We start from the raw sequence: 24,333 nt of genomic DNA, 5'->3' as shown, positions 1-24,333 counted from the left end.
AGAGGCCCAGTTGAGAGGAAGTAATAGCTAACAGGTCAATTAGAGCCAGCTGAGAAAAAAAAAGAGACAGAAATGGAAACTTGATATTTCACTTTTTCAGCTTCACTGCCCACAAAGACAGACATTCAGGAAACTATTATTCTTTTATGACAATAGAAATCAAAGCATTTATAACTGAAAACCACAATAATCCTTTCTCTTCTTTGTGTGTGTTTTCCCCACACGCAGGTCTTCAGGCTGCTTTTGATACTGACTTGCTGGCAGGCAGGATTACTGCTGATAGCTATCGTAACGGCACAGAGGACGGAGCTCTGGCATACAAGCTCCTCATCCAGACTGGATCCAAGAAAGAGCCTTTTAACTACAGTCAGGTATGTTTGAGACCTGAAAGGGACAAAATACGACATTACAGCAGATAAAAATATGCCATTCTCATGACACGGTGTGTGCCACTTAATGAATGAATGTTCTTTTTGAATCATTCTCCTTTAGCTGACATCTCGTCGGCTGGTGGATGCTGAGGGTTTGATCCCCCCGGAGGTGTTTTACATTTACCTGACAGTCTGGGTCAGTAATGATCCTCTGGGCTACGCTGCCTCTCAGGCCAACTTCTACCCTCATCCCAGAGAGTGGATTCACGACAAGTATGACATGACGGGAGAAAATCTGCGCAGTGAGTGTCTTATCTTTTACATGTCATTTTAGCCAGAGGGGATACTCCTGAAAATGCCTTGCAAACCTTACCTTCTTTTCGTCCTCTCTCGCAGTCCCAGCTGCAGAACCCCTGGAGTTCGCTCAGTTTCCCTTCTACCTGAACGGCCTTCGCCAGGCCAGCGACTTCGTAGAAGCCATCGAGAGCGTGCGGGCCATCTGTGACGAGTTCAGCCGCAAGGGTGTGTTCAACTACCCGAACGGATACCCCTTCCTGTTCTGGGAGCAGTACATTGGCCTCAGACACTGGTTCCTGCTGGCAATCAGTGTGGTGCTGGCCTGCTCCTTCCTGGTGTGTGCAATTCTCCTGCTCAACCCCTGGACCGCTGGCATCATTGTGAGTCAACAATCCGCTCACTTTACAGCTCTTCATCATGTGAACCTCTTCCTCATCCTATCCTTCCTCTTTTCTGTCGTTTCCCATTTCTTTCCAACTTTTCCCACCTCATACTACCTCAGCATCATTTGTCCGTTCCTCCCTCCTCTCTTTCTTCTCACCCTTCTCGGCATAGCTCAATAACGCTGTCTAGGGGGCCCCTTTTTCTCTGCGGAGGGCCAGTATGCACACACACACACACACACACACACACACACACACACACACACACACACACACACACACACACACACACACACACACACACACACACACACACACACACACACACACACACACACACACACACACACACACACACAGGGACCTTTGTCATTCTAATGTAGGCTCGGCCAGCCTTAGAAAAGGAAATGCAAAGGAGCAAGAAAGGCTTTGCCCTCCTGAAGCCTCTACCTCCAGCTCCCTCACTGCTTTTGTCAGAGGGAGAGGGAGAGACTTGGGGACAGGACAGATCTGCCCAGTTGCGACCTTGGCCTGCTCAACCCATCCATCAGGGATATTTGTGTTTGTGTTTGTGTGTGTGTGTGTGTGTGTGTGTGTGTGTGTGTGTGTGTGTGTGTGTGTGTGTGTGTGTGTGTGTGTGTGTGTGTGTGTGTGTGTGTGTGTGTGTGTGTGTGTGTGTGTGTGTGTGTGTGTGTGTGAGAGCGGGAGAGAATGAGACAATCTGAGTGTTCAACAGTTGGAAAACATTTCACACACAAGCTGGTGCGACCGGTGGTCCTTAAAGGCTCCACACACACACACACACACACACACACACACACACACACACACACACACACACACACACACACACACACATGCATCTGCAAATCCCCATTGGCGGCCTGTAGCGCAACAACAGAGCCAGTTTCAGATGGAATGTGTTTAATTTAAGTAGCAGCATTGATTGAGACAGAAACACAACACAATCTCTTCAGACTGAGAGGCACAGCTACATGCATGTATGGTCTCTAAGCATCAGCCAACCTGTGAAGGTTTCAGCCGGCCTGTATGTGGTCGAGCAGTAAAACAGCTTTTATCATTTCCAATTTAACCGTGGCCCAGCTCAAAGCCCCCGCTGGGATCAAAAGCGCCCATTGGCCAGGAACCGTTTTCTCCTCCTCTTTTTCTAAGGCCAGTTGTTGCTATTTGTATTGCAGTTTACAGTAACACCACACATTTACTATTGAGGCATTAGCAAACTGAGGCACTGCGTTACTGAGCTGTTGTATTAAAATGTCAGAAACAATAAAACAAGCAACACACGCTGCTATCTTGTGAAAAACAAGAATTTGTTTTGTGATGGCAGTGACGGAGTGGCCACACTCTTGTTGTCTTAGATGCTGTCAATCATTTTGTCCACCCCTGGGAAGGAAGAGAAGAGCGACAAGGCAGGAAGACGGAAGGGAGAAGGGGATGGTGTTAGCCTGGGGGTGGGAAACTTGATCCCATGTGGTTGAGATGTTGAGCACTGGGTCAAAGATTGTGAGGTGAAGAAGCAAAAGGGCTCAACTCAGCCACAAAAGAACGACATCAGAATATTTCTTGGTTAAATTTCCGTGAATGTTATGATATTAGTTAGCTAATGTGTCCTTATTTTCTTACTGTTTCTTAATTATTTTCTGTTGGAGCATTTATTTTTTTTCCTGCACAGCAGTTGGTAACACTTAATTTCCATGTGTGCCTTTCAGGTGTTTATCTTGGCCATGATGACGGTGGAGTTGTTTGGCATCATGGGTTTGATTGGCATCAAGCTGAGCGCCATTCCTGTGGTCATCCTGATCGCCTCGGTGGGCATCGGAGTGGAGTTTACTGTTCACATCGCACTGGTAAGTCAACACACACGGCACAAAACACGAGCACACGCACATGGATTAACTGTTAGGGGCACTGAGCAGCAACACCTACTTTACTTGAAACCCGATGCTTCTGATCTGATGTCGCAGGGATCAAATACATTTCACCAGCTCTGATTGTATTGTATTTTTTGACAGGAAAATTGTTTAGTTGTTTTAAAATCAGTGTAAAGCAGAGACTCTTGAGGCTTCTTTTCTTAAACGGAAAGTGATTAAGGTAAAATAAGTGTGATTAAAGATTTACTGGAAAAATTTTGGCTTCCTTGATCGCGCTGGCAGACTTGCTTTTCTAGCACAGTGTACAGTCTTGGAGGGTTGCGTAGTAATCCTCAACAAAACCAAATGCAGGAATTCCTGAGCTTGCCAAGCCTCACCGCAGCACAAGTTCTGTGTGATCGGCAATATTTCCAACTCATTTCTCTTTCCCACCTTCCCCCCATCTGCCGCAGGGCTTCCTGACAGCGATTGGCAACAGAAACAAGCGATCGGCAGTGGCACTGGAGCACATGTTTGCACCGGTGGTTGACGGAGCGATCTCCACACTGCTGGGTGTTCTCATGCTGGCAGGGTCCGAGTTTGACTTCATCATGAGGTGAGACACTATGTGTGTGTGTGTGTGTGTGTGTGTGTGTGTGTGTGTGTGTGTGTGTGTGTGTGTGTGTGTGTGTGTGTGTGTGTGTGTGTGTGTGTGTGTGTGTGTGTGTGTGTGTGTGTGTGTGTGTGTGCAGCATTGTATGTGCATTTGAGAAGTCTTGCTGACTTTGTGCTGTTGTATGTGAGAGTGAAAGGACAGCAATGGAGTCTACACCCTTCCAGAAGTCATATTTTACCTTAAGAAGATTCACTGGTTTGGTTTTACACTGATGGTGTGTGTGTGTGTGTGTGTGTGTGTGTGTGTGTGTGTGTGTGTGTGTGTGTGTGTGTGTGTGTGTGTGCGTGCGTGCGTGCGTGCGTGCGTGCGTGCGTGTGTGTGGAGCCATTTGGCTAGCCTCACTTGGGTGCTGGAGGAAGCCTTGTGGCGGCTCAGGGCTTCATGCAGGTGGAAATGTTATACCCCCATTTATGTACACACACACACACACACACACACAACAGTGACAAATATGCATCTGGTTCTGTCACTCTCAGCACACACACATCCGTCTCCCCAATCCCCAACCTCAGAGAGCAACAAATGGGGAAAACATCAAGGGTGTGTAGCAGCTGCTTGTAAACATGGAAGTGCTGTGCTGCCCACTGGGTGGTGTCTCTCTCCCACTCTCTCACTCCGTCTTTCACACACACGAGGGAATCTGTAAAAATTCCTGTCATCCGTTTGGCATTCTCCCCTTCCATGTTGGATGCTGTAATAAAAAGTGGAGCTAAATTTGAACTGTTCAGCCAGTCAGATGGTCTGTAGCCCACCAACAGACATCATTCCCCCCCTCTGTGTGTGTCTGTGTGTCCTCATGGTTGAATGTAATTGTGTGTGTGTGTGTGTGTGTGTGTGTGTGTGTGTGTGTGTGTGTGTGTGTGTGTGTGTGTGTGTGTGTGTGTGTGTGTGTGCTCTCATATTGGTGCATGTGTTTTCTACCACTGTTTCATGGTCAGAGTGGAAAAAAGGCGAATAGCTCCATGTTTTTCAGGCAAATGTGGTCTCGGCCCAAACCCGAAACCACAACCTTGAGCTCACAGACTGCAAAAGGCCTCCATGACATAAAAAGCACCGTTTTTTTCTGCAGACACAGAGACAGAGGCAGAGGGAAGAGAAGAAGAACTCTGAGGGTGGCTTTATTGAAAGGATATGAGGTCCCTGTGGGTGGGAAGATCTATGAATATTGACTGGCTCCTCCACAATGTTGGACTGTGCGGAAAAAGAGGTGTCAATATGCAGAAGAAAAGAAAATCTGAGAATAAATAGGACTGAATTTTTAGCATCTTGTTTTTATTCTCTCCTCACATTGCTGTGTGAGAGATCATTTTTAGGGGACAGTGTGAGAAAGCGAGACAGAGGGGTCTAGTCTCTGTTGGAGGTCTTGTTTAGCTGTAGCTGTAGCTGTGGTTGGGTGAATGGGGCAAGCCAAAGCTGGCTAGCTGGAGAGTAGCATAAATATACTGCTGTAAACATCTCCTGGCCTTGTAATGCACTGAATAAACAGCGAAAACCTAATTCAACTCTGCTCACAGTCCTCTCTAACACACACACACACACACACACATTTACGCAGCATGCATGCACATGCAGGTGGGCCACATTCGGGTGCACACAGACACACAAGGAGAAACTCACATATGTACACGCATGTAAACACTTAACGGTCTCTTTCTCACAGACACATACACACACGACTCCCCAGGCCTGACAACGAATGGAAAAGATTACAGTTTATATAAACAACAGAATTCCTAACAGTGAGACGCTGTTGGAGGTCTCACTCTCTCGCTCGTCCTTTCTTACCCTTGTTTTTCCACCATGTAAAAGAGCTATGGAGTGATTTTGGAGTAAAATAAGCAACTAAGCTCGAAAGTGGAGGCCAAATGTATGCCATAAAAACAATAATAACCTATTTGTGATTTCAGCGTTCGCATGTGAGCGCGCTTTAATTCTATAAAGCACGCTGATTAAATATCTGCATGTGGTTTAATGATTGTCAAGGTTTGAGTAGACAGCAAAAAAACAGAAAGTATCTCCCTGAAGTGTTTCGTCAAAACTGGTTACAATGATACGCTTTATGCCTCTGATAAAGGAAGAAAACAAGGACTGCGGTTGGAGAGGCAAAAGGAAAACATGTCAAACAGAGTGTGCGTCTGAATGTGTGTGTGTGTGTGTGTGTGTGTGTGTGTGTGTGTGTGTGTGTGTGTGTGTGTGTGTGTGTGTGTGTGTGTGTGTGTGTGTGTGTGTGTGTGTGTGTGTGTGTGTGTGTGTGTGTGTGTGTGTGTGTGTTGAGGGGATGGGTGGACGGGACCACAAACTTTTTCCTGAAGATTGACCTTTGTCCAAGTAGTTGAAGTAGTAGTAATAATAACTGTAGTAGTCCATTCAGAGAGAAGCATGTTTCCATAACACTGTGCAGCTATTATCCCTGTCCTTGTTGGCTTTTTTTTTTCCCCCTCATACCAACAATCATTTTTTCCTCCCTCTTTGTTTTACCTCTTTAAGTCTGGCTGGTGGTTAGCATCTCACTGTCTCTCTCTCGCTCTGCTTTCTGTTAGTGTTTAAGTGGAGTCCTCTCTAATTTTCTTGGGGAGCTCTTTCTTGTGGCCTGCCTCCACCCCTGGCCTGCTCGGAGCTCCACTGAGATGCGCGCACACACACACACACACACACACACACACACACACACACACACACACACACACACACACACACACACACACACACACACACACACACACACACACACACACACACAAAACGCACTCACACATGCGCACGGTGTAAGCGAAAAACAGAGCGAGAGAAAGTCTTGTACCAGCAGCAGTGGAGGCATCAAAGCGTGTTTTTGTTGGACTGAGTGGGGAATCACATTTGCCCCCCCTCTCCCTGCCTTTGATACACAAACACTGGGCTTTCCCTGACTTCTTCTCCTGAGCTACTTCCCTTCCTCATGTGCCAACTATGTGTGTGTTTGGAGTCATCCATGTGTGTATGTGTGTCCATATGAAATTTGAACAGAAGAAATTGATCAAATTAAGATGTATGTCAAATGTGTTGTGAGTTTGCCCAATCCCGATAAACCTCAATATGCAAAAGAAAGCAAGATTAAAGGGGTGTGTAACTGTGTGCACATCACTTTCCAATTCATGTTTGTGTTATCTAGCTGTTGCAAGCAACAGGCTGGTGGATGTGAGACGATCCAAACTAACATCCCGTGTCTCTCCACCCTTCAGGTATTTCTTCGCTGTGCTCGCCATCCTGACTGTTTTGGGGGTGCTGAACGGCTTGGTTCTCCTCCCAGTCCTCCTCTCCATGATGGGCCCTCCGGCCGAGGTCACACCGGTTGACAACACTAGCTGCCTGCCCACACCTTCCCCAGAGCCCCCACTGCCTCCACCAATGACCCACCACGGGTACTACACAGGCCACCACAACCCACGGTCTTCTCATCAACAAGCATTTTCAGAGTCATCAGACTCAGAGTATTACTCTGAGTTGACCACCACATCAGGGATTGGCGAGGAGGATTATAAATACTGTGACCGCAGTGCTTACCTCGCATCACACACCAGCGTTCCACCTGCAACATCTCATATTCTTCTGGAGGCCAGCAAGAACCCCAGCTTCCCCAAACTCACGGTACGCTGCATGACCGCACTGATACGATAACCTGACCTGGAGCTTTTATGTGTTCTTTACATTTACGTACTTTTCTGAAAATAATTCATAAACATTTGTTTGTTGCAGGTGGTGAAGCCATTCAGAGAAAATGCACCAGCCCCTGGTGGGAAGATTGAACATTTAAGTGAATCCTCCCACAATGCACAGTCACCTCTTGGCTCTCAGGTTACATGCTGGGATGCAAACAAGCGGGAGCAGCAGAAGGGCCTCCAGAGACTCCAGGCTCAGCCCGGCCAACACTTACCCAGCGACAGAGTTCACTTCTCTGGGAGGACTTGTCAGAGCGGCCCCAGGCTGCAGAACGGCAGACGGCCTCAGCCAAACAGGATTAAAGGGCCCAGCTATAGCCACAGCAACTCTACCCTGCCGACACAAGGCTCCGCTGTGGGACCTGTTACCATGGTTACAGCCACAGCCTCCGTGACAGTGGAGGTGCATCCGACCTTGCCGGGGGCGGCATACCAAGGCTACATGCATGAAGGTTTTGACACGGACAGTGAGTCGGACTGTTTCGAGGCTGCTAATAGGACTTGTGGTGACAAAACAAACTTGTCTTCATGTAAGAGAGACTCTCTAGAGCTCCAGGACTTGGAAGCAACACAGGGCCAGACAGAGTACCAGCTCGGCAAGACACAAGGCGAGTAAAGTTTCGCACCGGAATTGTCTTTGACCTACATTAAACGATGTTTCACGATAGACAGTGAGACCGTTTTTAAAAATTTTAATTGAAATACAATTTTTGCAAATGTTTAATCCTTTCCTGTCTTCTGTCTGCTGCAGGTGGGCTGAGGATTCAGGCATCCAAAGATTGCTAGATTCTCTCACACGCCGTGGCCTCTAACTTCGAGTCTCTGGTCACTTCCCAGAGCACCTTGATGTGCACATGGCGTCACATCTTGAACTCTCAACTGTAAATAGACTTCACGCAAAAGAAGAGAGGATTTTACTTCAAAGACATATTAAGAAGAAAAAAAAAGACTTGTTTTAAAAATTATATAAATCTATGAGTATATATTTTAATACTAAAAAAGAGGGAAGCTATTTAAAAGAGTACTGTATAACTTGGGTATACTCTTGTGTAAAAGTTCAGATGTAAAAGATTATTTTCATGTGGGGTGGGTGATTTTTCTCTCCACATTGTATAGAATAAGAAATGTACTATATGTTTTCACAGAAATTGAGATGTTATTAAGATATTAGGCTATTGAACATACATGCTCAGTGTTTTATTTCTATTTGTACTGTTCCTTTTTTTGCTGCTACACTTCAAAATAATTTTAAGCAATTTGCCTTAAATAATGCAGTACCCCTTCTTCCCCCTCTTTTACAAGGAACTAACTTACACAGTGTTGTACTGTGAGATATTCTGCATCTGACTCACTCTCTGTTGTACACACATTCTCTGCCAGTGTGCACTGTAACAAGTCAGAGAATCACACAGCAGATACTGTTTTCAGTAGAAACCGCCGTGCCTTCAATGTGTCCCCCTTGTCTTGTTATCACAGCATTCAGAGCTCAGTATTATGTTCTCACTTTGGTGTACATAGATTTTCATCTGTTTTCTCTCATCCAGACACAGAATGTTTGTCCAGAGGTAGCAGTAGATGGATGTTTCTCAATTATCTATCAAAAATGGCTGATCAGCCGGCCATCTTGCCGGCAGGGTCCCACCTAATTCATGTTAAATCTGTGTCCCAATGACCTCTGCAGTTTTAAACTACTTGAAGGAGCTGTGATATCTTTTTGTTTTTCCTCTGCAGTTTTTGTAAGCTCTACAGTGGGTGGCGTGTGATTTTGTCACTTTGTGTTTGTGACAGAAGTGTCGTTTACCTTCTTGTATTCTTTTTTTTGAAAGGGAATAATGAAATCCAATGCAAAGGGAGTGATTTTATTTGATTACTTTCTCCTTTTTTCTTTGCTGGCTGCTTTAGGGTTGTAACATGATCATGTTGTTGTGACCATGTGCAATTATTACATGATGTAAACCGGTCTTTTTAATGCTTCAACCTGCTCTGACTCACTTTCTTATTTTTCACTCTTTGTGTTGATATAAACCTCATATATGCCACATTGCATTTTCTTTCATTCTTAGAATTTTGCTCTACAGCGTTGTTGTTGTTTTTGTTCAGTATTGGTCTCGTCACTGCCAGGTTAAGTTGCAGGGAAACACTTGCAGATTTTTTTAAATGTCATTTTAAAAGTGGCAGCTTGTTTTCTTTCCTTTTTTTTGTAAATATGAAAGAAGAGTCAAGTAGCTACTGCAGTTGTGAATAATTAAGCAAAACGAGCAAAGCACCATTTACATTTTGATCCGACCGTAGACAGCCAGGAGGTGTTGTCAGATATGGGGAAGGAGTTTTATAGGGACGGGGGTCGAGGGGGGAGCTCCTGCATTGGTTTGTAGTTTATTTCAAAAAAATTGTTAATGTCATGCCATATAAATTATTTATATAAAATTTTTATTTTTGTAGTTTGTACAGATGTTAGTATCTAGACTGAAGTTCTATTTTTAAAGAGTAAATATATATTATATATAAATATATCTATTTGTTGCTGAGTTTGCTTTTGTTTTATTGTTTTGTTTTGTTTGCATTTTGGGATTAAAGGGGGCGGGGAGGAGGGTGGGGCGGGGAGGGGGTGGGGCGGGCGGGGAGGTGTCATGGGAGGGAGGGGTTGACTACACTTTAGAGCAGAGCCCTTTTTTTTGTGTGTGTGTGTGGAGCAAAAGGGGGCAGTTGGAGGACCATGAAGGAGAAGGTGTGTAGAGATGTGTCACCTTGTGTTTAAGTTTCCTCTTGGCCCTTCCTTCTTTATTAGCAGTTTTAAAATGTTCCTGTCCATGTCTGAAACACTGTGACTTCTGAAAACTATGCTCAAGAAAACCCTTGTGTGACCGTTATGTTCCCTCACCTGCTATAGAAATTTAACTAACAAAATAAATTGAATGAAAAAGTGGTACCTTGGTCTGCTCCAGTGTTTTCGTGTGTGTGTGTGTGTGTGTGTGTGTGTGTGTGTGTGTGTGTGTGTGTGTGTGTGTGTGTGTGTGTGTGTGTGTTTGCCTGTGACCCTGCAAAGAGATAAAGGCTCAGTACTGTTATCAGCGAGGCAGATGAGCTAACTCACAAAGTAACTGTTTGCTGGTTAAATATACTCTTGAAATGGGCCTACTTTACTATCAAGATGCATTATTGGGGTGTCAAACAAAAGGTTTGATAATGTTTGGTATTGTAATTCAAAAATTTTGAAGTGACTATTTTATAAGCGTAAATCTAAGTTAAATGTTAAAATTAAGAGAAATACTGACTTTAATTAGGGCCCCTAATCCTCATTAATTGCGAAAAAGCAGAACTATTTTCCTTCAACATAATAAACAGACTTCGGGGAGTAACTGAGAAGTGTATTCTAAGCAGCAGGGTCCATCAGATTTTTGTAATTTCATTAAAAATCTATTTACTCTCTGAATGTCATTCATTTCTGAAAATAGCACTGACTACATGAATCCTCTGATGAATAAAAACTAAATTATGGAACTGTACCTTATAAGTTGCATGGGTCATATTTTGGCTAAAGCTGAACTCATGATGTGAAAAGTTTCCATGAAAATCGAATTCACACATTTAAATTTTTGCCAGAGGCTAAACATTTTTCTAATTTTCTTTACATACAACAATAAAACATTCAAACAAAAGGCAGAATGGATATGCTGTTATTGAATGCCATTAACTTTGTGCCTTGTCTCTCATATTTTCTGCAGGTACCTCTGTTCGCAGAGCTGCATGTTTCTGATCTAAAGTTACAGTTTGTGGTCTTTCCATGCTGCTCTTTTCTCTGTCTGCTCTCCTTTCACGCCAACCGTTCGAGAAAGATGGCCGCTCACCTCTGGGCCTGGTTCTGTCGGGGTCTTCCTGGTAAAAGTTTTTCCATGTATAGGGAATTGTTGAATTGTTGGGTTCTTCCCTATACTGTTGTAAGGTTCTAATAGGATTTCAACTGAAAGAGTGCTTTCATGCTGCCTAAAACTACATTGACCCTGTGGCATTTCCTTTACCTTCACTTTGAGGACAAACTACACACCACTGCTCCTTGTCTCCAAGAAAAATAAATCTGCCATTTTGTTGAAGGATAGCATGACATTTTTTACTAATGTGAGATTCATAGAAGTGAAGTATCCTTTTATCCTGTTATAATAGTTTTGATGGAACATATTTAGAAAAGAAAACTCTTATTTCATTGTGCCTAAGAAGTGTGTTTTCAGAATGAGCAAGGATTTCTTTACCCTCTCCTTCCTGTCAGTCATCTGACTCCCACTGAGACACACAAACCTGGGTTAGGATTTAATCCCCTAAAATGTGTTCCCTTACCGAGTTTACGTGCCTGTCTGTTTATTAATGGGTATTTTTTTTTTTTTTTTATAAACATACATTTGGCTGTATGTGTGTTCCTGTTAGACAGGCTGTGTAAAACGTTTCCTTCATGAACAATGGCTAAACTTTAAGAAGCACTGAACTGGAGCGCTGAACCACCTGGAGAGTGACTGGGATCACCAGCTGCCTGAATCATTGTTGTGACTCGTCCGTCTAAATCTCCGCCACTGTGTGCGCACACACACACACACACACACACAAATATGCATACAAACTCACATTCAGGCATATCACTATGCTCATGTGCACAACACAACACATTCTTAAAAATCTAAACACAAAACAAGCCACATACTTACACACACACACACACACACACACACACACACACACACACACACACACACACACACACACACACACACACACACACACACACACACACACACACACACACACACACACACACACGTTGGTACACACAGGCCCACCTGTGTAGATGAAAGGTAGATGCTGTAAATTCCTTCGCTTCCCACACAACAGCTCCTCGTTTGTCAGCCAAGGAAAAGCAGCCCATGTCTGAATCTGATACCTTAGTCTTTTGAAGTTGCTGTCATGCACATGCATATCCACATCTAAACCAAACCTCGTACACACTCACACACACACACACACACACACACACACACACACACACACACACACACACACACACACACACACACACACACACAACAGCGGACAGTACGGCACAATGTTCATGTCTGGATATGTAGTGCAAGGAAAACATAAATTTATAGTGTGTAAACTCACGTAAAACCCAAAGCTGTAAGCAACGCAGACCTTCTTGATTTAGTTTTAAAGTTATACATTAATGAGAACAAATTTTGTCACCAGGTGATGTCGTCCCAGGAGCTCATGTTTTAATTTAATGTTACAGTTTAGTGACAAGAAAGCAAATAAATGTCCAGTTATAGATCATGGCAGGGCTGGAGCCCATTATAGTGATCATTTGAAATCAGGTAGACAACTTTTAAACTAAAACGTTATGAACAAAGTAACATTTCCAATAAAAGATCATGTCTTCGTCTTGTAAGAACCACAATGAGATAAATGCAACATTCACTGTAAAGCCTTTACTTAGATGCCGTCCTAATCATTAAGTCACTGTGCCACATCTTTACATTAATTTTTGTTAATTTCCTGAAGACTGTAACCTCAACATAACCATTGATTATAATTCTAACCCTTAAGCTAAATGTAGCCCACCTTCTCAATTCAAATTATAGTTCAGGGTATCATGTCATACCCTTTTGCATGGGAGGTGAATTGGAGAGGGTCTACGAAAATATATATTTTAGGATGTGTCTACAGTAGCCCAATTTAACCGTATGACTCTGACTAAGGTGCAGAGAGGCCTGGTTATCTTAAGATACAGCTATACTGTTACTGTGAGTTTAAACTCCCATGCATTCATATTTACCCCAATTTCAGCCCTTCCTTTCCAAGTTGAAATAACATTACTTTATCCCACATGAATTTTTAAACCGCACGCATTGAATGAAATAACAGTCAACATTTATCACCAAACAAAGTGGTGAATCACACCGTTAAAGTGTCCTTGTGACCCACAGAAAATACAGGGGGGAAAAAAAACAGAATAATACGTGGGATTTGAGTGTGATGGTACCATAACGTTGGCGCGCCTGTTGGAGCTCAATGAAATCCTCAAGGGAAGATGCGGTCGGTACTCACTGTTCCTCGGTTACTCAGAAAGATGTAGGTAACAGTCTTTGCAAAACCCTGTGCCCGGCGGTTCGGCCGTGGGATGAGAGGAAATCCGTCCTGAAGTCTCCGTCCCTCGGCATGCAGCGCAGCCCTGAGCGCATCTACTGCAGCAGCTTGTGGCAGCACTCGACGCACGCTAGCCAGAAATTCACAAACACCAATGAGTTTCCTATGTCGTCACTATAAATGTCCATGTCGCTACATTTTTATTGACCATTCTCACTCAGAAATTGGGGTGAAAAACAAAACAAAAAACGTCTCCCAACGAGCGAAGCCGCTAGCTTATTAGCAGAAAAAAAAAGTCCACGCGTGGTAATGACCTCAGCGCCACTTAAGTGTTTTACAGACCAACAGGGCTCCCAACACGGCTCACTTTCTCACATTAACTGACATAAAATACTTCGGTTCCAACTTGAACGAATAGCAATAATAAAACATCCTTTTCTGGAACTTACAACCGCCGCTAAATATCTCTGTATTTTCACTGCTTCTCTTTCTCCACTTTGCGCGCTCTTTTCGTTTTGTCCAGTAGGTTACAAAAATTCTCTCTGCTTGTCCTGATTAGCCAGCAACACATTGACACCTGATCAACCAATATACATACAGTAAGGACACGAGAGGTTCGAGGGCAACTCAAAACCGTGGGACATTTCAGAACTTTCCAGACTGTATCTTTCTGCTTATGAATTCAAATGCAAATGTTGGTTTACAGAATTACCAAGAAACAACATGTAAACAAATTATCAGGGTGCTACACTAACATTAGCCTAAATGAAACCTTACCCTGATTCATACTAAAATGTCATGATTTCTGTTGCTTTTGGCCCCATAAAGGAGGGTCCCTTCAGATTTATGTCCCCATAGCATGAGTAATACGAGTACACAGACATAAAAACAAAACTTGTATGTGAAGGCATCGTACGTAATAAAAAACAGACTACTTTATAGTTTTATGCGGTTGACCCGTTGACCTGAACATTTCTTTATGACTGGGTTAGGAAGAGGATATTCAGGGGTTTTTTTACAGTCATGGGGGCAACATGGGTGGTGTAATGAGTACAGAGAGATAATCCTTTAACCGCAGAACCTGCCATCAAACATCCACCTCTCACGGAAAAATACACTAAACATTACCAGGTCCATGGTTGTTGTTCTGTATTTCAGATTCGGACCTTTGACCTTCATGTAAGAGGAGTCTCTTTTAATCCGTTTTTCTGGGAGACTTTTAAACTTTTTGTTTCCTGTTTAGATGCAGTCTGATAGACTAAGTAGTTCATAATTTTTTTTTTTTTTAAATACATAATTGCTAAATTGCCACCTTTTACTTTCAAAATTATATGTTTTTTATAGTATTTCAGCCAAGTCATGTCAGTGATGTTTTTTGATGGTAAATGTGGGGGGTTTAATGCCTGCAGGGTAGAAAACATCCCAATCTTTAGATTATAACCTCATAGAATCAAAGACAGCATGAATAACACTCCCCATGTGTGCTTTTTCTCAGTAATGCGAGGACAGTGGATGTAAGAGTGGTTAAAGGAGCTCCTTCCCTCCTTTCTGTGTGTCATTGCAGTGTGTGGGCCCAGATAGAATCTGATGGACCAGATAACATGATCTTCCAGTGCCAACTCCTGACCTGTGTGTGAAGGTGAGATCAATAGAGGAAGAGAAAACACAATGAAGGAACAAAAGACCGAACTCATGATCTGGTGATGCTGGTGTTGGTGTGCATGCATGTGTGTGTGTGTGTGTGTGTGTGTGCATGCGTGTATGCGCTGCTTGGGTGGCCCAAGGATGAGCCTATTGTTGCTGGAATTCAATAGGGCTGATTAGTAAAGAAAAGTGTGTGTGTGTGTGTGTGTGTGTGTGTGTGTGTGTGTGTGTGTGTGTGTGTGTGTGTGTGTGTGTGTGTGTGTGTGTGTGTGTGTGTGTGTGTGTGTGTGTGTGTGTGTGCGTGCGTGCACAAAAACATGCACTGGCATGCGTGTCTGTGTGAAGCAGGGGGTGGTGTATGTGTTTCTACTTTTGCACTAAGCACAGCAGAGAAGAATGGGGGAATTAGCTGTAAAGCCAGTGAGAAAGCAGACTTCAGGGTGACATACCACACAAATCTGGGGAATTGGGATTGTTGCTCTTCACATCACAGAGCGATGCTTTGTCTCGATAGAATAATTCTCCTGCAGCCACAACACAGTGCAAAATACTTTTAAAAGTATGTTGTTGTTTTTTTAGAAGCAACATCGCTGATTAACGAAGATGTATCTGCTGGAGAGTTCTTGTTGGAATTAAACATTAAACCAACAATAATCCAGAAGTTGGCAGCAGCCAGGAGAGCTGTTTCCTTATTTCGCACCTTTCTTCTAAGCTTAACTGTCTCTCAGCTGTAGCACCATAGCTAATGCACAGATATGAGAGTGGTACTGATCTTCTAATCTAACACTTGGCAAAAAGTTGATCAATGATTAATAATCCCTAATCGATAACGACTATACCATAATAGATTTCTTTATAATAAAATATGCCATATAAAAGCCTTTAAATCAGGCTATAACTCTCATATCATTTGTTTAAAGTAACAAACATATTTCTAACTGTATTCCGCAAGTAAAGATATTATGACAGTACACTGCTAAAACCATCAGCCAAAAATGTCTGTAGACTCACTTAACCCCAACGTTACACACTGTGATCAAACCAATTGTAAAGGTTGTTGTAAAAGTTCCCCAAAAAATTTCAACAAAAATGAATCCAAGAACACGTTCATTTAATTGGTTACCCATTCATACTCACCATTTGTTCTCTAACCCAGAGTGCTCCTTTAAGAGCTGAGTTTCTTTTGCTGCTGCATGCATTTATACTGTATACTGTACTCTGCACTGTGATTGCACACTGCACCAGATTGTTGCTCCAACTGACTTCTTCTAATCATCTCTCGCAGAATCAGAGGAAGAACGAGATCAATATTTACTGAAAACGCTCTACAACATAACAAATGTGTTTGTAATCTATGCCGCGTGTGTGTGTGTGTGTGTGTGTGTGTGTGTGTGTGTGTGTGTGTGTGTGTGTGTGTGTGTGTGTGTGTGTGTGTGTGTGTGTGTGTGTGTGTGTGTGTGTGTGTGTGTGTGTGCGTGTGCATGTGTGTGTGTGTGTGTTTTTAGTATACCTTGGCCGTGACCGAGCTTGTCGAGGGGTGGCAGGAGGAGGAGGAGGAATACGAAGTTCCAGGCAATCATGCAGACAGGCGGGAGGGCCCATATAGTGTAAACATGTTTTAAATAAACAGGAACCGGCGTAATGCCCTTTTAATTGATTCATTCTGTGTTTTGCTGTTTACAGAAGGGCCTAAATATGAGCCTCCTAAGGCAGAGGCCTTGTGTTTATAAGTGGTTTGTTTGGTTCAAACAATAACAGTTTGAACACCAGACATAGTTGTGGATCAGTCGTGATGCGTTGTGCTGTAGTACTCTGCGGCGGGGCCATTTTTTGCTGTGTTTTTCATGCTCTCTTTCCTTCTCTACAACACTTTCTCTGCACATGTGTGTTTCCATTTGATAACTCCATCTTGGTGGAGAATATAGGAGCTGAAGCAGCTCTCTACAGTGCCCCTGTGTCTCCTCTTCTCAATTTGCAGACCAGCCAGGGTATGTTGGTGTATGTGTGACTGAAGTTTAAATTGCAGCCACAGTGTAATGATATGGTGGCATGGCATTGAGGGGTACTCCAAAGGGAGGGTGGGGGTTGGTAATTAAACATATGCAGACACAGACACATACAGAGGGTGAGACACACACAGTCAGACACACGGAGAGGGAGAGAAAGAGAGCAAAGCTAAACACATCCAAGTGGGGTAGTAAAAGCTAATGAAGGCTCAGCGCTAGGCTGGCACAGACAGCCATTTCATGTGGTGAAGAGGAGAGGCGGAGGAGGAGGAGGAGGACTGGGGCAGGCTGGGGAGCAATAAGGCAGAGTCTTACTCTACAGAAAGTTAGGCAAACCAGAGGATAAACTATAATTGACACCATGCATGAGCGTGGTTTTTCAATGCCGTTCGTCTAAGGGTCGGCCAAATCATTGTCTCTGCAATGGAAAAGGCAAACAATGGCATTAACACATTTGGAGCGCACTGACAATAAAACTAACACTGCAGTAGGCAAACTGTTACTGTACTGAAAGAGTTAAACACATCAGCTCAGTTCATTTTAAGATAATCAAGCACGCAGCAGTGATCACAGGAGTTCTGGCAGTAATGCAGTGATAAATTATAAGTTTGGGGAAAAATATCACAGCTATTTGATAAAGCAATGAAATTTGTTGCAAAGCAATACAAATATAGATAAATGTGTGTTCTCTGGCTTTATAAACAGCATTAAAACAGCTGTGTCACTATGAGGTTTAAGTGGTAATGTGCAAGATTACTACTTTCAAACGTTTGTTTTTAATGTTGGTGACGTCTTTGATGATAAACCAAAGGTTTGCTGTGGTGTTTCTGAACCACACTTCAGAACTCAGTGTGGCCAGCGATGTGGTTTCTTTAATTTCTGTAATTTTCATAATAAAATTTTAGTTTTTTTTTCAGTTCAGCTCGCTAGTTTGCAAATTACAGTCTTCTATTTGTCTCAAAGCAAAGGCAGTTGCTGCTTTTCTTAACAAGCAAGACATTATTTTTCATGAGCCAGAGCTCAGAGAATTTGCCAGGACATATGCAACTGAAACTAGGCGTTTTGTTTTATAAATCATTAATAGAGGTCAAATAAATCCAAGCTGAGTGAGGCAGAAATTCACAACCTTTAACGGAGAGCTTGCTCTTAAGCTTTAATTCATTAAAGTAACATTAAAAAGTTACTCTGGTGTGTAGACTCATATGGAAAGAAAATCTTCACCTTATTGCAAACATTTTGCATCCTGCTGAGCCTTACACGTCTTTTCTTGAAACAAGTGACACTGTGTATGAGTGCTGAAAGTTTACTTCATCTAGTTTCCAATACAAGTTGACTTGTTTGAAGATTTTAGTAGAAATTTGTGTCAAGGTAACTCAGTGATTCTGGACATTGTCTTGAAATTAAGCTGGTTTGTAATGGAAACATTTTGCAGTGATCTCACTTCACTGGAAGATTATCTTCTTTTAAGACATTTGGGATTCATTGAAACATAAAGAATGAGTTGATATGACTGAAATGTTTGTCATGCAGCCCATCGCGTTGGTTTTGGAACAGGCTGTAAAACTGTGGGTGAAGGTGTAGTTTTTCTCTGAGAGCTTTGGGGTCCACATGTTGCACCCTGCACTAAACAAGCAAACATATGACTTCTCTGCTGAGTCCCATAAAAAGGGGAAAAAAGAAACTCTGGTGGGTTTTAAGGATTAATTTCAAAAGCACACTGACACATTTCTGCGCCATTCATGGTTTGTGGTTTCGATTGGTGTTCCCTTGAAGAGGTCGTATGCAGGCCTGCTGTATTTCAATCTGTACTGTTCATATAAAGAAACTGAAAGAATTCAGGAATAGAGTTTATGAGCTAATTTCACAGTCATGGATAAAGCTGTTTCAGATGCATTTTATTTTGTCACCAAAGTTTTAACAGACAGGTTAACATTATGTTTTAAGCTGAAAACCTTATTTGGCCTTCTTAATTTTTACTGTCAAGTTAGCCGTCTTTGCTCTCTGCAGTTTAAAGTGGAAACTGATGAAGACCAACAAGGGAAATTATGAGTGACAGAGTGGCCCCGTGGACTAGTTACTGACCCAGTGGACTGAACATGTGTGTGAGGCTGTGGGTATAAAGCAGACACTGATGGTATTCCAATACTGCAGCTCACAAGACCTAAAAGTAGCTTAACATTTCCTGCATACTCTCTCACTCATACAAAAATCATTATTACAACTGATTATGGTGTGTTATAAAACAAAAAACACGATTATATATTTATTAAAAAAAAAGAAAAAAACAAAAAAAAAGGAGAGACTGATTTGCTGATGCAGTCATCAGTGTGTTTTAAACAGTTTATGTGAAACTTACGTGGAGGCCAAAGATGAGGATTGGTAATATAGCAGGTTTTGAAATGGGCTGCAGTTTCACCAGCTTTGATTCATCCAACCAAAGTCATTTACAGGAACTAATTGAATGGTTTGAAGCCAAAGTATTAAGTCACCACTTCTGTTAGCTGGCTGCCTGAGTGTGATCAACAGAGAATCAGGGAACAGTCACTCTAACCACGTGCACACACTGACATTCACATGTTTGACTTTGTAATTTATGTTGTGGTCATAGAGTCTAAATTACAAACACAACAGTTTGTAAAAACAAAGACCATCTGGTCGAGGTGTGGCAAATTCTGATAACTGTATATACACTTTAATTGAGTAGTTCCTAACCAGGGTTCACCAGGCCCCCATGAAAGTATCACAAGATAAATCTGAGGCATTGTGAGATGACTAATGGAATCAGAACACAAAGAACATTGTTCTGAAACATAATTTTGGATTTATTTATTTTTTAAGACCTATATCTAGTCCTTCCTTTTGGGGGGGAAATTGAGTTTTACCTCTGTAGGATCAAAAAGGTTCAAATTAAACTGTTTCTGAAGTTTAGGGGGTAAATGTCTTTTAAATGTGAGTGCTAATTCGTAGGCATCTGAAACTCCACGAGATGCTGAGTTTTTGTAAGAGGATCAGAAGCCTGAAAGGTTGGGAACCACTGATTTGTATTTTATAAATTCATCATATGTTTTATTATTTCAAAATGTATTCTAAGTAGTAAAGCTGTCAAATGAATGTAGGGGCTTAAAAAATACACTATGTCCCACTAAACTGATGTGGAGTAGAAATATAAAGTGGTATAAGTACCTGAAATGTGTACTTAAGCACAGTACTCGACTAGTGCAGAGCAGTTTCTACTTGATTCTGTCTGGTAGTTGAGATGAATTACTCACAAACCAAACAAAGTCAGTTTTCTGTGTCCACTGTAATGATTCAGTTCAACTAGACCTCAACAATACTTTGGTATGAAATCGGATAAATTGATTAGTTTAGTGATGTTGTGTAGATATGACTAACCTGTAGACAGACGAGTCGTTCCTCAAGTGTTACTGCAACTGTCTGTAGCCAATACTCTGACCACTCTTTACTACGGCGACCAGATAAATAAGCAGAATTATAGTTGAAGAAACAAATAAAATTTGCCAGCTGGGTAAACTTAAGGTGGTTGCAGGCACAGAGCCGGGGCAGTATGGTCCAGCTCAAAGGTGAATAAACTGTTTACTGAACTATCCCAAAGCTTGAAATGATGCGGTCAAAGACTACACTGATGGCAGCCTTTTCTGAAATGATGGGCCAGAAACCAAAATGGGTCACTGGCATGTTTCAGTGGATCCCCACATGCCAAGAATACTAATATTCTTAAATGAGTGAACTTTCCAGACGCACTCAGTATTTGCTCAGTTTAGCCTTTTGGCTGGAGAAATTTTAAATCCCTCCTGAAGCTCCACTGGATGCACACTAAGTTCAGATGTTAAGCAGTAAATCAAACCTGTGCTATAAAAAAAAGTTCACTTAAAGGAGAAAAGGTCTGTTCTCATATTGGCTCAAGAGTCTTCTTAGTGCTCTTATTTCCAGGTCCACAGTTTGCTGCATTTTCCCACTTCTGTTTGTTACTATATTGCGCTCTGCTGGCCGTATTGTGTAATGCTACACAGACTCCAAATATTTGACTTAAAATATATCTTCATATTACACAGATGTGAGATAGATTTTCCATTAAATAAGATGCAAACCATTTAATTAAAATTAAGGCTACAGAAATTGAATGACTACATAGAATTGTGAATTTTTTTTTCAAGCTTATTTTATGTGTACTCACTAGAAACTTCCCTCATCATCTTATTAGTCTGTATTGGCATCATTATGCGGCCATCAGATAGCAAAAGTACACTGTGTATTTGGGAAATCAGCCAAAATGACTCATGCTGGCCAAGAACTTATTGTTTCAACTTCAAAAATCATTCTGAAGATTTAAAGTTTGAATATTAATGCTGCGTTTGGCAAACTATTACAGAAAATGTATTCCCGTTAAAACCATAGACAAAAATGAATAAATCATAAAGTGATGAGAGTACAAGAACCAGTAGTTCAATACACCTCTTCAGTTTCTCTTCTTCTTCTTTGTTCCTCTCGCTGCTCCTCTTCTGGTCTGTCAACCTTCCTGGGTGGTTTGTAAGTGCGCTCAGCTCACGTACAGTATGCATGTGTGTTTATTTAGTCTGTATAGGGGAACAGAGCCGTGGCCTCTGACAATTTTCTTTACACTAGGAAAATATGCTTTTGGACAGATGGAAAAAGGGGAGCAGTTAAACAGACTCAGGGCCAACAGATACAAGACCCCTCCTTCCTCAAATCAACCACCACCAACCATCCAGACTGAGAAACCCGCACCTCAAAACGCTTCTGCTTCTTTTCCATGACGGCAGTCTCCACCCAGCATGGCAGTGTAGTGACCAGTGAGACTCAAAAAGCCAAATTTCCGAACTACTGAAGCAAAATATTGGGTCTTTATCAGCATGAACAAACAAATGTGTAACAGAGCTATCAGCTTTTGAGAGAAGGCCACCCTGGAGGCTCTGCAGCATGTGTATGACATTAACTAATATCACATGATTGACTCCCAGGGTTTTAGTCATGATTGCAGCCTTTTAACATATAATCAGTGAAGGTACAAACAAAATATATACAAATAACAGAAGTATTAACATGCTTCGTATGACATGATGCTGAAACACAAGCATGTAGCATGACTCTATAAATACACATATTTAACATAACGTTAGATGATGTTTAGATCAATTGATTTTTGGTTTATTGAATAAATGTTCATCATCACAATAAAATAAGAACAGTATCTTGAGTCCCTGGCCTTTAAGAGGCTGTCATAAGATACAGACCACCAGAACTCTACTCAGAGTTGAGACAGATATACACATGGAAACACTTAAATGATTTATTTTAACCAATGTAGCTATCAGTATTAATTACAGAAATTCAAATACCATGGAGGCTCAGTGTCATAATTACATTTAAGGTTACATTCATATGCAGCTAATTCCTGTTTCACTCTGTAATCATGTAAAACGGGAAGTTTGGTATTAACTCCCAGATATATTTTAAAGAGAAACAAATGATTAAAAGCTTTGGTGAGGATAAAAGTTACTTCGTTGACACATTAGAAAATTAATTGATTTATATATGTTGTTTGTAATCAATAAGATGTTTTCTATTGATGTAATTGTGTAAAAATCACCCTCTCTTAATATTATTTTATAACTTGAAGTCAATGATGAGGGTGTACTGAGCCCAGCGCCAGCATTCAACAATGCTATGATAATAAGTGTAATTACAGAAACAAACAAACAGAAACATCCAAGTAAACACACAAACAAAATCCCTTTTAATGCAGCAGACAGAAGTTAAACATTTTGTTATCTTACTCAGTCCTCTCAAGACCACTGAGGAGGTGTTGAGCTGAGGACTAAGGTTGTGAGAATGGATGGACTGGCTGACTGGGGAAAAAGGGGGGGAGGGGGAGTGCTCTGTGTAGAGAGCATTTGAAGGAGGGGGGTGAGGGAGAGGGGTGAGGGGAGGGGGAGGGAGAGGGGGGGTTGGGGGGGTTGGAGTTTGGGGGATGAGAGAAAAGGAAGGAGGAGGGGAATACCACCCACTAAGCCAGTTGTGGAGAGGTTCTGGGGGTTGGGCTGCCCACAGGAAACAGTTGTGGCTCCATACCAGGCCTCACACCAAGCAGCCCTGGGCCACCCAGTCATCAACAGACAGACCTACCAAATGGCCTGGATGGCCAACCGACAGGGATTTGTTTATTTTTCATCCTTCGGTGGTGGGGGAGGGAGGGGGGGAGGGGGAATTGTTCAGCACAAGCTGTTTATTAGACCTTAGATTTGTCATGTGTCAGCATTTGCTTGCAGGGAATGTGTATACATAAGTCCAGCTTGTGTATAGTTAGAAGGTTTGGAGGCTCAGAGGGTGTGGGCACGTAGTGGGGAGGCTCGGGGGCAAAAAGAAAAGAGCAAAAATGGGAAGCCTCCCACCCTGAAGGGAAGGCTGAACTGCATTATGGGTCATTCTCCAGCTGTCCCTAATTGTTGATGTCATGGGGGACTGAATTGCTGTGCCTGGTTTGCAGTGGGTGTGGGAAGAGACGGAGCATGTGCACAAACACAGGATTCCTGTGGTCACATGGATGAAATGCAGTCGGCTAAATGGATCAGCGTTTAGCAGAATTTGGGAATAATTGTGGTGTGATCGGAAAACTATTACAAGTTAAAACTCTTGAGACACAGATTGATTTATCTGAATCCGTAATAATAGTGTACGGGTAGATAAAATATTTTTTAATGTAATGATGTTGATTAACATCATGATATATTGTATTGTATTATTTTATTTAATAGTTTACATTACATTACATTTAACTATTTATACAAAAACACAGATAAGAATTTTTTTGCAAATACTAATACAGTGAATTATTTGATGTGGTCATAAAACTGTCATACTTATTGATCTGCAACATAACCCTCAATCATCTACATTCAGGGATATAAATATAGTGCCAACAGCAAACACACGAATGGCACCATTTTGAATTGAATATAGGCCTACCACTGAAAAAAAACCAGCCACCCTACTTATTTTTCAAATTTGGAATCTACATTTCTAAATTAGTTGCTTTGATTGATTTAATAATTTTAGTAAACAGACACCAATTTCAGAAAAACTTCAGAAAGACTTTCCACAAAACATTTTTCTATATTATTTCTATATAGACATATCTGCATATGCGATGTTACTCCTCTATCTTAAGCATGACAAAATGACTGCGTCACAGGTGATTAAATAGTAGGTCTAAACACTCCAC

At 42.0% G+C, this 24,333-nt stretch overlaps 1 protein-coding gene across 1 annotated transcript in view; it reads left to right on the top strand.

Annotated features, from left to right (window-relative positions):
• The window catches only part of ptch2 (patched 2), a 31,028-nt gene extending 21,164 nt beyond the window's left edge, over positions 1-9,864 (top strand). Inside the window, exons 16-23 of the mRNA XM_069718364.1 lie at positions 229-371; positions 493-673; positions 768-1,048; positions 2,782-2,919; positions 3,396-3,538; positions 6,817-7,222; positions 7,331-7,901; positions 8,045-9,864. Of these exons, the coding sequence (XP_069574465.1) occupies positions 229-371; positions 493-673; positions 768-1,048; positions 2,782-2,919; positions 3,396-3,538; positions 6,817-7,222; positions 7,331-7,901; positions 8,045-8,079 (1,898 nt within the window). The 3' untranslated portion in view covers positions 8,080-9,864. The remainder of the gene's footprint in view (positions 1-228; positions 372-492; positions 674-767; positions 1,049-2,781; positions 2,920-3,395; positions 3,539-6,816; positions 7,223-7,330; positions 7,902-8,044) is intronic.
• Positions 9,865-24,333: the final 14,469 nt, after the last annotated feature.

Source organism: Brachyistius frenatus, unplaced genomic scaffold (genome assembly GCF_029030835.1).
Source record: "Brachyistius frenatus isolate BFR_SWC_R1_liver_20210118 unplaced genomic scaffold, ASM2903083v1 Contig_190, whole genome shotgun sequence".
NCBI lineage: Eukaryota > Metazoa > Chordata > Actinopteri > Embiotocidae > Brachyistius > Brachyistius frenatus.
The sequence above is the reverse complement of the archived record's forward strand: the minus strand, read 5'-3'. Positions and strand labels throughout refer to the sequence as shown.